This window comes from Oncorhynchus mykiss, chromosome 3 (genome assembly GCF_013265735.2).
Source record: "Oncorhynchus mykiss isolate Arlee chromosome 3, USDA_OmykA_1.1, whole genome shotgun sequence".
NCBI classification, from domain to species: domain Eukaryota; kingdom Metazoa; phylum Chordata; class Actinopteri; order Salmoniformes; family Salmonidae; genus Oncorhynchus; species Oncorhynchus mykiss.
In genome coordinates this window covers 39,607,670-39,623,267 of record NC_048567.1, presented here as the reverse complement: position 1 = coordinate 39,623,267, position 15,598 = coordinate 39,607,670, and the positions used below count along the sequence as shown (strand labels likewise).

The 15,598-nt window shown below is 40.5% G+C and overlaps 1 protein-coding gene across 2 annotated transcripts; it reads right to left on the bottom strand.

Annotated features, from left to right (window-relative positions):
- Positions 1-2,189: 2,189 nt before the first annotated feature.
- LOC110519956 (calcium-binding protein 39) lies at positions 2,190-15,099 on the bottom strand. 2 transcript variants are annotated; one of them, XM_021596867.2, is made up of 8 exons: positions 14,878-15,099; positions 10,852-10,991; positions 10,386-10,550; positions 10,031-10,149; positions 8,149-8,317; positions 6,311-6,436; positions 5,992-6,135; positions 2,190-5,639 (listed from the first exon to the last, which is right to left on the bottom strand). In XM_021596867.2, exons 2-8 carry the CDS (start codon positions 10,966-10,968, stop codon positions 5,448-5,450), a joined length of 1,032 nt encoding a protein of 343 aa, XP_021452542.1. In that variant the 5' UTR covers positions 10,969-10,991; positions 14,878-15,099; the 3' UTR covers positions 2,190-5,447. The 2 variants fall into 2 exon arrangements, with proteins under 2 accessions (XP_021452542.1, XP_021452541.1); XM_021596866.2 differs by having other exon boundaries at positions 10,852-11,027; positions 14,878-15,098.
- Between the last annotated feature and the right edge of the window lie 499 nt (positions 15,100-15,598).

The following is a 15,598-nucleotide window of genomic DNA, read 5'->3' as shown; positions in this document are numbered from 1 at the left end:
CACCATGGCAACCAACAAAATGTATTTCTTAGTTAGGTTGGCTTGTTTGCAGAATTCACAGCCTGCTACGCTTGTGATAAACAAAATGCCTTTTATATAATTAAAATGCAGGGTTAATAATAACGATCATTGGATAGCAGATCACCGTCACAATATTAAAAACTTTGAAATGCATCCATGAATTAAATCGCTTTAGCCGACATGAGGGCAGAAATTATTAAAGCATTAGACATCTCACTAAAGGCGTTAGTCATACAAAAGTTTTACTTCAATCCAAACTGGTTGGAGATTAGAGTACATGGCCATAAAGGATAGATCATTTTTCAAGCTGTTAAAACATTCATAGATGACCAGTCATATAATAAACAGTGGTTATAGAGGGTGCAACCGGTCAGCACCTTCGGAGTAAATGCCAGTTGGCTTTTCATAGCATTCAGAGGTCAAGACAGCATGTGTGTGGGAGCGAGAGAGAGAGGATTGAACACACACAGTAACACGTGGATATAGCAATAAGAATGGAAGTTTAATATGCAGTGCAGATCACCTCCTATTACCCTTCTCAGAGTTTTAAGAATTGTGTGTGTTCAATTATGTGACATTGTGGAATCTAAAGCTTATTGAAGATGGAAGCAATAGGATTTGAAGCAATAGCCTACCTGTGTGTGGTCAACTATTTCAGCTCTGTTTCATGCTGCTGAGACAAGCATGGGGACTGGTCTTGATAAATCATTTGGGTATTGGTTAGACAACAATTAGGGTGTGGAAATGTTAGGATTATTTAGCTTTTAGTACTGTAGCCTACTCCCTACAGGTCACGTTGTGCGGCGCCATATTTTTTTTCCATTCAGGTTTTCATTAAATTTTTCTTGGAATAGAAACACCATATTAATCCAATTAATTAAGCTACATTTCTTATTCTCTAGTGCAGCCACTATTTAAAACAGTCAAATGCTTCTCAAATATGCCCTCTGGTGGTCAAACTAGCATTAAATAAAATGTTTATTGGTCACATACACGTGATTAGCTACACGTGTTATTGCAGGTGTAGCAAAATGCTTGTAAATGGCATTAATGGAAACTATGGCTGACAAATAACGCGGCAGCCCGCAAGGTGTGCTGCAGTACGACGTACAACTTTTACAGGAAGAACCACTATATGCACTGAATGAAGCTGTAAGCAAGATGAAGTAGACATTATGAACATTACCTTGCATCTTGTATTGAATAATCAGTACATAACTTAAGGAAATAATTATAGCTCAAGTAAGCTAGCACTTTGCCTTAATCATTTAGACAAATGTAGGCTTTTTAGCTAACTTAATGGCCGCAGTTTTAAATGCATCCCAATAAATAGGCTTTTTCATCCAAGAAAGGAAGACCTAAGTTATATGATATATATTTCAATCCTAATGATTAGAGGCCAAGGTTGAGAAAGGGGAGACAACTGATAGAAAATGTATTGTGAATCAGGGGGCCATCCTTGTTGACTCTGGTGGAGAACAATATCTGTTGGTCTGGGAAGGCTGGAGCGCTCAAGGTAACAGAGCCATTATTGTCCTTTTCCATACACAGAGGAGTCTCTATAGACAGGACATCTACAAGGCTACTCTACAGCGGGTAAAACAGAGGAGAAAGGAGGCACTGTTTCAGAGGATCATCAAAGAAGACTTGGAGAGTGCGGCTTTGAGCATGAGGACTACAGACAGGGACAGAAAGGCGGAGAGCAGTAGGTGTATCTGGAACAATCGTGACATTGGGGTCCACGAGGTGGAGTAGGACAGATGCAGGATGAGGGCTAGGCTGAGAGAAGCAGTGGCGGAGGCCAAGAGGAAGGGGGAGGATCTGCTAGGCCTGCTGGAAGAGCAGCTGGGCCTAGCCAGGCAGGAGGCTGCATGGAGGACACTGCATAAGGATGCACTGCAGGCAGAGGAACACAAGATATCTGTCCAGCTTCAAGCACAAACAACCGAGGCCAAAGACACCATGGAGAAGAGGATGCTATGTGAGAAACTGAAAAGAAAGTGTTGAAAGAAGCGCAGGAAGCCAGGAGAGAGAATGAGACTAACATTGGATAACAAGAGGCTTGGAAATCAGCTGACAATTAAAATACAGAGGCAGGAGGACTCTGTTGGAGCATGCTATAGCTCTACAGAGAGACCTAGAGGAGACGTTGTAATAAAAACACAAAGTGGCGTCTTAAATTTTTTTAATGTTTCCACACATTCACCTTTTAAAATAAAGCTATGTACACATGTAATCTTTCCCACAGTAAAAATAAATCAGATACACAAAGCCTATTGGAAACAGAGTGAAAAAAGTAAAGCATAAACATTTTAAAATTCTGAATCACCCAACAATTATTTAGCCTTGATAATTTTATATTGCCATTGAGTTATTATACTAGCCAAGTAACCAGAGGTCTGAAAATGATCTGAAACATTTAGCTTTATATTGGATTTCCTCTAAGAAATTATTCAGTTTGAAGTTGTGATAAAACATTTTGATTAATGCTTGGTATACCACAAAACAGGTGATCTGAAATTCCAATAAATAATAGTATGTGGGCTGATTATAGTGACCCAGATTAAACATACAGTACTAAACTGCACTTTTTCCAAAAGTCCTAGAATATCGTCTCTAGTCCAGAAGTATTCCATTCACGGTTTATCACATTTGCAGTTAATTATTTACCAATTTAAATTAATTTTATCTGGGCCTGTGAAGTTGGCGTTATGTTTGGGACTTGAAATGCATTATTTTCCACCTCAAATTACCTTTGGTTAAGAAAATTGAGCACATACATGGTCTTAACAATCAAATAAAAATTCTGAAAGTAAGGCAACATTCATACTTTTGTGGGGCCAATCCTGTAATTCATTATGAATTGACATGAGGCACCCAACAAATACATTTAGTTAAAGTCTTTCCCCTAAGAGAAAACCAGGTCCCACTCCCTGCTTAAGTTCAAACAAAAACATTGATTTATTTAGCATGCATAATACAAACCAATGCTGTTTATCCAAAATATCAAATCAAATATATTGTCAAGGAAAGTAGAGAACACAGCACTTATGAACTCAAAACCCCATGAGGTATATACAAGAATTGTGCAAAACAGACACCATATATTTTTTGTAATCTGTTATTATGCAATTTAAGTGACACCAGGTAAGGTAAAAATGCTGTCATTTCAAGATACTCTTTTTTTTTAAAGTAATTATTGATAGAGTCGAACACCCATTAAGAGAATGTGGCCAATTTGGTGCTTTGGATTCAACATAAATCATCCCAATTGGCTTCAAGTTTGACAATGCAGGTCATTATGTGGAACATTTAATGTGTTTAACTTCTACGGGATAAGTGCCCCCCCCCCCACCACGGGACGGTTGAGCTAACGTAGGCTAATGTGATTAGCATGAGGTTGTAAGTAACAAGAAGATTTCCCAGGACATACAGTAGACATATTGGATATGGGCAGAAAGCTTAAACTCTTGAATTAATACCATGCTATTGTTTGAGGAGAATGCACAGTTATGAACTTGAAAATGTATTAATAAACCAATTAGGCACATTTGGGCAGTCTTGATACAACGTTTCATTGAATCAGTCTAAAACTTTGCACATACACTGCTGCCATCTAGTGGCCAAATCTAAATTGTGCCTAACCTGGAATAGTACATTATGGCCTTTCTCTTGCATTTTGAAGATGGAACAAAAACGCAGGTTTTTTTTCTTTGTATTATCTTCTACCAGATCTAAATGTGTTATTCTCATACATTAATTTCACATTTCCACAAACTTCAAAGTGTTTCCTTTCAAATGGTATCAAGAATATGCATATCCCTGCTTCAGGTCATGCGCTACAGGGGGTTAGATTTGGGTATGTCATTTTAAGTGAAAATTGAAAAAAAGGGTCCAATCACAGGCCTCTGCAATGGCTTCCTGACCAGTGCATCTAACTGCATGAGAGTGAGGCCTGAAACACAGCATGCAGCTCATGTCAGCCCACGCTTACTAGCATCTTAGGAGTATCAGAGCTCGGGCAGATTCTGTTGCACTGCAACATTAGTGTTACTTTTGTGTTGCATTATTGTTGTCCGATAAGATGTGTTAGTAATATTATTGGGAGGATACATCTTATCAGTTGTCTGCAAAGCAATATTATTAAGTGATAATTTCTGAAAGAAAAAACATCTTCCTATCTCACACCAGTTCCTAACTGCATATTAAAACTAGCGAGCATCTGGGCGGGGAAAAAGAGAGTGCCAACATTGGGATCAATCAGAGTAAAGAATGGATGGCTGCCTATGGTCACCCTGCAGCGTTATCTGACAGTCTATTTTAGTCTACTAGCCTGGCTCCTACTAGCCTGGCTCCTACTAGCCTGGCTCCTACTAGCCTGGCTCCTACTAGCCTGGCTCCTACTAGCCTGGCTCCTACTAGCCTGGCTCCTACTAGCCTGGCTCCTACCAGCCTGGCTCCTACCAGCCTGGCTCCTACCAGCCTGGCTCCTACCAGCCTGGCTCCTACCAGCCTGGCTCCTACCAGCCTGGCTCCTACCAGCCTGGCTCCTACCTCACAAATGTCATCGATTCATGTTTCATATTTTTTTTACTGCCATCTCTGATGGATTCTATTAGGACAACTGATGCAGAGGACTCGCATCTTTGAGCTTTCTATTGTCACTTTGTATGCTGTTAGGAGCTGGACTGAAGATAATTACGTAGTTATCAACTAAAGACCTACTTCAACCCAAGTGTCTATCCCAAGCAAATAATAATACCACTAAGGTCATCCACATATTAAAAGTCGCAGATCAATGAAAGAGCTCTTAAATAAAGCAATAAACCAAGATATTATGGAATTTGTTAAGTGTGGTGTTAGTTACAAAATAAAACGTTAACTATTATAGAATAACGCCAGCAAAAGAATATCTTGATTTAAAAATTCTAGGTCCTAAAATATCATATAGGACATCGCCTTTTAAAAGCTTGCAAATCCATTTTACATTTCCTGTAAAGTTTGGTGAGACTGCCTGTTGTCAAGAGTTTATTCCGTTTTATGTTGACCACGTATCCTAATTTCCCAGGAAATTGCTCAGGTGTGCTACTGTGCTTAAGAGAATAATGGCGTGTTTAAGGTCCAATATAACATCATCTGACAAAGTGCATTGATTCATACGAATTGGTTGAAATAGCTGTTCTTGGGTTTAAATAACTGTTCTTGGGTCACTCTTGTTGTGTGTGCCTTAAAAATTACCTCCGTTCCCACATGAGCATTAGAAACTTAAAAAGGGATGAGGAGGGAGTTTGTACAATATATTTTTCCTATGTTTGAAGTTAAGAGAAGGGAAGAGTAATAGATTCTTGTCAAGCATGACTCCCTCGCTCGCTCTCACCATCATTCTCACTCTCTACCTCTGAACTGGCGTCCCCCTGCCTGTCCCCTCACGCCTCCTCTGGTGGCGGGGGCCTCTTCAGGTCACGGATCTGCTTGATCAGGTAGTTCTTCTCATCACAGAACTGTTCGTCCTCAGAGCGATCTGTCTGGAAGTGGCTCAGGAAGTCCACCAGCTTGGCCTGGTTCTTCAGCAGAATGTCCAGCACAGGCTGAGTCTTGTTGGGGTTGGCCACAAACACCTAGGACCAGAGCGGACAGTCTTTGAATTGAATAGTGCTACAGCGTGAGTGCCATAGCCTGACATCTATTCTAGTTGGTTAACTGGTAAATGTATACCTTAGTACATGTTAATGGAATCATTTATTTAGAATAATACAACAGTATGAAGTTATAACTAACTTTTAAAGGCAGCATTAATATTTCTGCATCCTCTATAAAGACTGAGAATGATAGATTAGGGGATGAAAATGTGAATAACATGTATTTTAGGTCAAGTAACCCAAAACGGTAGAAAGTAGGACAAGCAGAGAATGAGGCCAGAATCTGTACCCTCAGCCTTGGCCGATCCCTTAATAAAAGATTTCTACACACCTTGAAGACATGGAAGGCCTCAAACTGGATGTTGCGGCTGTTGTCTCGCAGCATGTTCATCATCATCTTCAAGTTCTCTGCACGACTGATGTACTTGGTCATCACAGTGAAGTTATGTCTGTCCAGAAGAAGCTCTCCCAGGAGCTACAAAACAGTTTGGTTAGTAATATAAAGGAGGGTCATCATTGCTTTTAGGATAAGTTAGTAAGATATTTCAGTAACAGAATAAATAATTGAGTCACGTGGGAGGTCAAAACTTTAAAATGTTGGGTTTTATGACAAAGTGATACCATGAAGCATCAAACGTGATATAGAGTACCTTCAGGGACTGCCGTTTGGTGACATAATTCTCGGAATGCAGTAGCTTCTCATATTCTGTAAACACCCTGTCATAATTGGTCTCCAGAAAATCTGCGCACATAATCTTATGTCTCGTGAGAAGATCCTAGCAACACATTTGAGAGAAAAGAACAGGATATTAGATAAATAAATAACAGATCACGAGTGCTTAACGTCCTGTCCAGGGGATGTACAGTGGGGCAAAAAAGTATTTAGTCAGCCACCAATTGTGCAAGTTCTCCCATTTAAAAAGATGAGAGAGGCCTGTAATTTTCATCATAGGTACACTTCAACTATGACAGACAAAATGAGAAAAAAAATCCAGAAAATCACATTGTAGGATTTTTAATGATTTTATTTGCAAATTATGGTGGAAAATAAGTATTTGGTCACCTACAAACAAGCAAGATTTCTGGCTCTCACAGACCTGTAACTTCTTCTTTAAGAGGCTCCTCTGTCCTCTACTCGTTACCTGTATTAATGGCACCTGTTTGAACTTGTTATCAGTATAAAAGTCGCCTGTCCACAACCTCAAACAGTCACACTCCAAACTCCACTATGGCCAAGACCAAAGAGCTGTCAAAGGACACCAGAAACAAAATTGTAGACCTGCACTAGGCTGGGAAGACTGAATCTACAATAGGTAAGCAGCTTGGTTTGAAGAAATCAACTGTGGGAGCAATTATTAGGAAATGGAAGACATACAAGACCACTGATAATCTCCCTCGATCTGGGGCTCCACACAAGATCTCAACCCGTGGGGTCATGATCACAAGAACGGTGAGCAAAAATCCCAGAACCACATGGGGGGACCTAGTGAATGACCTGCAGAGAGCTGAGACCAAAGTAACAAAGCCTACCATCAGTAACACACTACGCCGCCAGGGACTCAAATCCTGCAGTGCCAGACGTGTCCCCCTGCTTAAGCCAGTACATGTCCAGGCCCGTCTGAAGTTTGCTAGAGAGCATTTGGATGATCCAGAAGAAGATTGGGAGAATGTCATATGGTCAGATGAAACCAAAATATGGTGGAAACATCATGCTTTGGGGCTGTTTTTCTGCAAAGGGACCAGGACGATTGATCCGTGTAAAGGAAAGAATGAATGGTGCCATGTATCGTGAGATTTTGAGTGAAAACCTCGTTCCATCAGCAAGGGCATTGAAGATGAAACGTGGCTGGGTCTTTCAGCATGACAATCATCCCAAACACACCGCCCGGGCAACGAAGGAGTGGCTTCGTAAGAAGCATTTCAAGGTCCTGGAGTGGCCTAGTCAGTCTCCAGATCTCAACCCCATAGAAAATCTTTGGAGGGAGTTGAAAGTCCGTGTTGCCCAGCAACAGCCCCAAAACATCACTGCTCTAGAGGAGATCTGCATGGAGGAATTGGCCAAAATACCAGCAACAGTGTGTGAAGACTTACAGAAAACATTTGACCTCTGTCATTGCCAACAAAGGGTATATAACAAAGTATTGAGAAACTTTTGTTATTGACCAAATACTTATTTTTCCACCATAATTTGCAAATAAATTCATAAAAAAATCCTACAATGTGATTTTCTGGATTTTTTTTCTCATTTTGTTTCTCATATCGTGAGGCCCCTATCATATTTTAAAGTGGGAGAACTTGCACAATTGGTGGCTGACTAAATGGCTGACTAAATGGCTGACTAAATACTTTTTTGCCCCACTGTACTTGTGCATCAAGCAGCCTCACGATACAGGAGGTTGGACATAGGGCAGGAGCCTTTCTGGCTCGGACAAGGCTTAGTTATAGTAAGCACATAGGTCATAAAGAAGTGAGAAAAGCAGCAGTGTACCTTGAATGAAGCAAAAGCATCTGAGGCGATGTCGAAGGTGGACAGCTCTACATAGCGGAAGAAGCAGTAGAAGTCTTCAGAGAAAAGAACGCTGCGCGCCAGGGGCTCATGACGCAGGCACTCCCTTAGCATCATCCCACAGTTCAGAGCCACTTCCGCACTCTCGTACCTGCAAACGTGGGATTCATGTCAGTAGTGCTCAACACTACTACATGGGTGTGTTTTGTTGGTGATTATTCATTTAGGATCTGTTGCGATTGTATGCACGTGGGTCTGTAAATAGGGATGTGGCGGTCATGAAATTTTGCCAGATGACTGTCATGAAATTGACTGCTGGTCGCATGGCAATTGATTGTTAATTAACAAACATGTTTAGCATCTCCAGGCCTCCACGCACACAAGCCTTTGGAACATACATTTTTTTTTGAAGTCTAATAAATCCATTTTATATACACCATCACAAATGCATTAAACCTGCCTAAAATAAATAAAGAAACATTATGATATGAAGAAAATGTATTTCAGATGAACAGAATGAGTTGGCCAACTGTATGTTATCTGGCTATGCACCATTCCATAGGCTAGTTCATTTAGCAGACACAATGTGCTAATAAGTGCCATTATTTTATATTAAGAAGAATATAATTTACTTAAATTAATAAAATAGAAAGGATATTTTTCCCATTCCGGAGTGAGTGCACAAATGAAGAGGCTATGTTGAGCATTAAAGTGATAAAAGTCCTATAGACTAGATTTAGAGTTATTTGGCAACTTTAGTTATGAAAGATAGAAATCAAAACAAATATGGGCTGCATGGTTGCCACTAAAAAGAGGATCTCAGCTGCAACTATATTTATTTCTCAGCTGCTCATATTAAGCAAATGCCCTGCTCTAAAACCGGAGTAGACTACCCAGCATGATTGGAAAAACGAGTGCAAACTTTTTTTGTGAGTTTCTCACATCATCAATAGGCTATATCCTAAATTGTTATTTTTTTTAATGCCCTATTACAAGGCTATTCAAAATTGAATTCACTATAAATTCTAGGCTAACTCTGTAAGCCAATGAACCAATAGCATTGCCTAGGCCTATACGTTCTCTCCCAAACTCATTGATAGAAAGTTTGGAGCGTAGCATACGTTAACCAGTCCATCATGTATGCATTATACAGTGCACACTCAAAGGCGATTACTAGTATTTGTTAATTTTTTTTTGTATAGGCTAGACCAATTACGTACCAAAGACATCTTAAATCTTTATATTTTATGCTGTGCGTAATATACATATAAAGGCCAAATCATTTATCATTCAGTTATTTATTTTTTAGCTTGGGCTCTTCTATAGGCCTATGCGTAAGCTCTTAGAAACCTTAGAAAGCGCTGTCCATTTTGTTGTGTTCAGCTTTGAAAAAACATTTTCGTTTTCTACTCAGTTCAAACCTCTTGTTGAACTTCTTTCCTCAAATTGATCGATCACAGTGAGGTCAGTTTTCAAAGCATGATACTTTTTTGATGTAATTTTCGATTGCATTTCTATTAATATCAGTGGTTAGAGGGAAAATAGAGAGCCGAGTACCAGGCCATTAGCGACCTGATGGTCGTGACCGAGTTGGGTACTACCAACGCATGGCCAGAGTGCATAAGAGGAGATTACTGTGACAACGGTCACGTGGAAATTTACTGTGGTCATGACTCATGACTGCCGGTCCGCGGTAACACGGTCACCGCAACAGCCCTATCTGTAAATGAACAAACAGGGGACTTAAATGCCTAAAAAGTCAATGAAAATGGGGACAAACCTAACTAAAATAGATAAATCCAAGCCTCTTGCTTATCATGTCTACTGATCTAACAGATGGCAAATGGGCAGCTTTGAGACTCACCCTTTCAGCAGCATGAAGAGGATCTGTGGGTGTGAGGAGATATACTCAACCGTGGGCGTACGGGTGCCAATCTGACGCCGTACAATGTTGCTGAACAGCTGGACCACATCCTTCTTTCCCTGGTGGACGATGATGATAAATATTACAATCACTGAAGAATAGGAGGGTGATACCCTATGCGCATGTTAAAAAAATACTGAGATAAAGGAATGAGAGGCCCACAGAACACAGTCACTCCCCAGTGCTTTATGCTCCTCCTTCTTCTGTATTGATTCATACATCCACTATGGACTACCGTTGTATCCTGAATATATTTCCCCCACACACAAAACTAATGGGTAGAACATTTCCCCACCTCAAAATCAATCCTTTGCAGGTTTGCAATGAGAGCAATAAGGAGGTTGGTGTTGTAGAGCTCCTGGGCCAGTTGGGCAACTGCCTCCGTTTGGGGCTCCTTGTCCCCTGTACCACACAGCACCTCTTTCAGAGATGACAGGTTCTTCGACACCTCTTCTGCAACCTGGTGACAAGAAGATGAGGGAACAGCACTTAGTTAAAATCAGGGGCTGCATCTGAAATGGCACCCTATTCCCTATAATATAGAGCACTATTAACCAAACCCCATATATGGCTCTGGTCAAAAGTAATGCACTATATAGGGATTAGGGTGCCATTTCAGACGCATCCAATAACTCTCACGCCATTTCTATATGATGCTGCTGTCTTGATGCTCAAATGTTAGAGACCAACTTTAACTAACAAATGCCAACAGACAATTTCTAGCATGCTCTCAAAACAGCAGTCCACAAGTACCACCTGACCTTTTCACATTTTTTGCTTTCTGCCGCATCCAGCTTTTCCAAGTAAGCCACGTTCTCCTTCAGACTCTTCACAATCTCTGCTGGGCTCTTCTGAGACTTCCCGAAGGGGAAAGGCATGATGAGAAGGTGATGAGTTGAGTCTGGATGTAGGACGGGAAAAAAATGCACCGCTTTCCCTTTGGATAAAATGTATTGCAGACGAATGATGAGCTATTACGTAAACAAACTGCAGCACACATGATCTGACTGAGATCATGGCCTATGCAGTCACTGAAAAATGCACATTACAGTACACTATGGTAACCAGAGCCACACATACAGTTGAAGTTGGACGTTTACATACACTTAGGTTGGAGTCATTAAAAATCATTTTTCAACCACTCCACAAATTTCTTGTTAACAAACTAGTTTTGGCAAGTCGGTTAGGACATCTACTTTGTGCGTGACACAAGTAATTTTTCCAGCAATTGTTTACAGATTATTTCACTTATAATTCACTGTATCACAATTCTAGTGGGTCAGAAGTTTACATACACTAAGTTGACTGTGCCTTTAAACAGATTGGATAATTCCAGAAAATGATGTCTTGGCTTTACAAGCTTCTGAGAGGCTTATTGACATCATTTCAGTCAATTGGAGGTGTACCTGTAGATGTATTTCAAGGCCCACCTTCAAACTCAGTGCCTCTTTGCTTGACATCATGGGGAAATCAAAATAATTTTTGTAGACCTCCACAAGACTGGTTCATCATTGGGAGCAATTTCCAAATACCTGAAAATACCATGTTCATCTGTACAAACAATAGTATGCAAGTATAAACACCATGGGACCAAGCAGCTGTCATACCGCTCAAGAAGGAGACGCGTTCTGTCTCCTAGAAACTAAAGTACTTTGGTGGAAAAGTGCAAATCAATCGCAGAACAACAGAAAGGGACCTTGTGAAGATGCTGGAGGAAACCGGTACAAAAGTATCAATATCCACAGTAAAACAAGTCCTATATCAACATAACCTGAAAGGCCGCTCAGCAAGGAAGAAGCCACTGCTCCAGAACTGCCAGACTACGATTTTCAACCCCACATGTGGACAAAGATCGTACTTTTTGGAGAAATGTCCTCTGGTCTGATGAAACAAAAATAGAACTGTTTGGCCATAATGACCATCGTTATGTTTGGAGGGAAAAGGGGGAGGCTTGCAAGCCGAAAAATACCATCCCAACCAGGATGGCAGCATCATGTTGTGGGGGTGCTTTGATGCAGGAGGGACTGGTGCACTTCGCAAAATAGATGGCATCATGAGGGGGGAAATTATGTGGATATATTAAGTTAAAGCTTGGTCGCAAATGGGTCTTCTAAATGGACATTGACCCCAAGCATACTTCCAAAGTCTAGGCAAAACGGCTTAAGGACAACAAAGTCAAGGTATTGGAGTCATCACAAAGTCCTGACCTCATCCTATAGAACATTTGTGGGCAGAACTGAAAAAGCATGTGCGAGCAAGGAGGCCTACAAACCTGACTCCGTTACATCAGCTCTGTCAGGAGGAATGGGCCAAAATTCACCCAATTTATTGTGGGAAGCTTGTGGAAGGCTACCCGAAACATTTGACCCAAGTTAAACAATTTAAAGGGAATGCTATCAAATACTAATTGAGTGTATGTAAACTTCTGACCCACTGGGAATGTGATGAAAGAAATAAAAGCTGAAATAAATAATTCTACTATTATTCTGACATTTCACTTTCTTAAAATAGTGGTGCTCCTAACTGACCTAAAACAGTGAATTTTTACTAGGATTAAATGTCAGGAATTGTGAAAAACTGAGTTTAAATGTATTTGGCTAAGGTGTATGTAAACTTCGGACTTCAACTGTACATACACACAAAAAAAGTATGTGGACACCCCTTCAAATGAGTGGATTCGGCTTTTTCAATTCTTCAAATTTATGCCCTACTAGAGTTTCCCTGGTCCACTGTAAGTGCTGTTATTGTGAAGTAGAAACGTTTTGGAGCAACAACAGCTCAGCCGTGAAGTGATAGGCCACATAAGCTCACAGAAAGGGACCGGCGAGTGCTGAAGCGAGTAAAAATCATCTGTCCTCGATTGCAACACTCAATACCAGAGTTCCAAACTGCCTCTGGAAGCAACGTCAGCACAATAACTTCTTGTCGGGAGCTTCATGAAATGGGTTTCCATGGCTGAGCAGCTGCACACAAGCCTAAGATCACCATGTGCAATGCCAAGAGTGGCTGGAGTGGTGTAAAGCTCACCACCATTTGACTACTTGTTTTTGTAACTGATGCAGTAGAATCAGATACAAATTAAAAAAAACGTATGGAACAGAGGGGACTGTGAAGAGACACACACGATAAGACACACACTCTACAGACAAGTACACATGGATTTTGTATTGTAGATATGTGATAGTAGAGAAGTGGCCTGAGGGAACATACTTAATGTGTTGTGAAAAGAGTTTATGAAATGTCATCTAATATTTTGAATTGTAAATAACAGCCTTAATGTTGCTGGACCCTAGGAAGAGTAACAGCTAATGGGGATCCTTAATAAATACAAATACTCTGGGGCAGTGGAAACACGTTCTCTAGAGTGATGAATCACGCTTCACCATCGGGCAGTTCAACAGACTAATCTGGGTTTGGCAGATGCCAGTAGATCAATACCTGCCCCAATGCAGTGGCAACTGTAAAGTTTGGTGGAGGAGGAATAATGGTCTGGGGCTTGTTATGGTTTGGGCTAGGCCCCTTATTTCCAGTGAAGGGAAATCTTAACGCTACAGCATACATTCTAAACAATTCTTTGCTTCAAACTTTGTGGCAACAGTTTGGGGAAGGCCCTTTCCTGTTTCAGCATGACAATGCCCCCATGCACAAAGCGAGGTCCATACAGAAAATGGTTTGTTGAGATCGGTGGGGAAGAACTTGACTGGCCTGCACAGAGCCCTAACCATCGAACACCTTTGTGATGAATTGGAACTCCGACTGCGTGCCAGGCCTAATCACCCAACATCGTCCGACCTCAATAATGCACTTGTGGCTGAACGGAAGAAAGTCCCGCAGCAATGTTCCAACATCTAGTGGAAAGCCTTCCAAGGAGAGTGAAGGCTGTTATAGCAGCAAAGCACCCCAGTATCTCTACTTGCACATCGATCACTCCAGCTTTAATGCTAAATTGTAATCATTTCACCTCTATGGCCTATTTATTGCCTTACCTCCCTAATCTTCTACATTTGAACACACTGTACATGGATTTTTCTATTGTTATTGACTGTATGTTTGTTTACAACTCTGTGTTGTTTTTGTCCCACTGCTTTGCTTTATCTTGGCCAGGTCACAATTGTAAATGAGAACTTGTTTTCAACTGGCCTACCTGGTTAACTAAAGGTAAAATAAAAATATTTGTGGTCAGACAATAGAAAACAGAATGATCAGATCATAGAAATCAACTGGGTCAAATCTAATGCAGGGTCCCTGGGAGCTACATGTTAGGAAGTTAGCTAGGTGTCTATCTGTATTGGGCCATCCCCACCCATAGCCAAATGGTAAACTCTTTTATGAGTTACTGGTGATTTTCCAAAGTAATATCCGGATGTCACTCAAACTTGCTGATTAAATCGCTATTATTGTATGCTACCTTTCAGTTAGACCGTGGCAATGAGTTTGTTGAGGATTAGTTAGAACTGATGATTGATTAGCTAGCTACTTTTATTTTGGCTTGCTAGATAGCTTAGTTTGTTGACATATTGTGCATGAACCTGTAGGACACTGACAGCTAGCTAGCTAGCCAGCCAAATGTTAATATTGTCTCGCTAACTTGGCTGGCTAAATCAAATTGCGACAACACACTAAATAACCACGAGAACACAGTCAAATACAATTTCCAGAAAGTTGCTAGCCATTTTAGTAGCAAGCGAAAAGTATCTATTAGTTAAAAACAACGAACGATTAGCAAACTCACAGCCGGCTAGCCAGCTAGCTCGTTTAGCACGCTACAGTAGCTTTTTTTAACTCACCAAGCTCAGAAGGTAACTTCGAAATGTTTACAAAATATCCTTTGGGAAGTGTAATACTTATACTAACCCTATACACCACACCTATTAACAAACTTCATCACTATCGTGCAAAAATATTTTCTCGTGATCTAAAAAGTATTTCTACTGGCTAGTTGTTGTCAAACAACTTAATTTCCCCTAACTCCTCGTTCTGGAGAACAGGGCGGGTATGTTACGTTTGAGATGTTCGATTGACATAATTTTTAAACCAATCAAACTTAAATGATGGAACGACACGGCCCTAATCCCCGCCCCTGAACTCAAAATGCATTGATACATTATGATTAAATCTATTAAAAATATAATTTCTACAGATTACAGTAACAGATGTAGCTATTTGAGGATACATTGTAGTAAACCCTGTGTTTCAATCAACTTGGAAACTTATTTGAAATGCTCATCAAAATACTGCATCTAACAGTAGACCTTTAAGTACCACAAAATAGTCTTTCCAGCTATTATAGGCCTACATAATGACAAAACATTTAGAGTTACTTTTTCTCAGATGCACCAGCCAGGTTGACAGGTTGTACATGTAGGCCCTATATTTCCTAATAAGGTCAACATGGTTTAAATGCTAATTGTAAAAAAAAATGTAAGATTAAGATTTTTTTTGCACATTAGGCAAATGGCCATAATGAAGAATGAATAGCCATAGACCTGGCTAAGGTTGCAAAGGGTC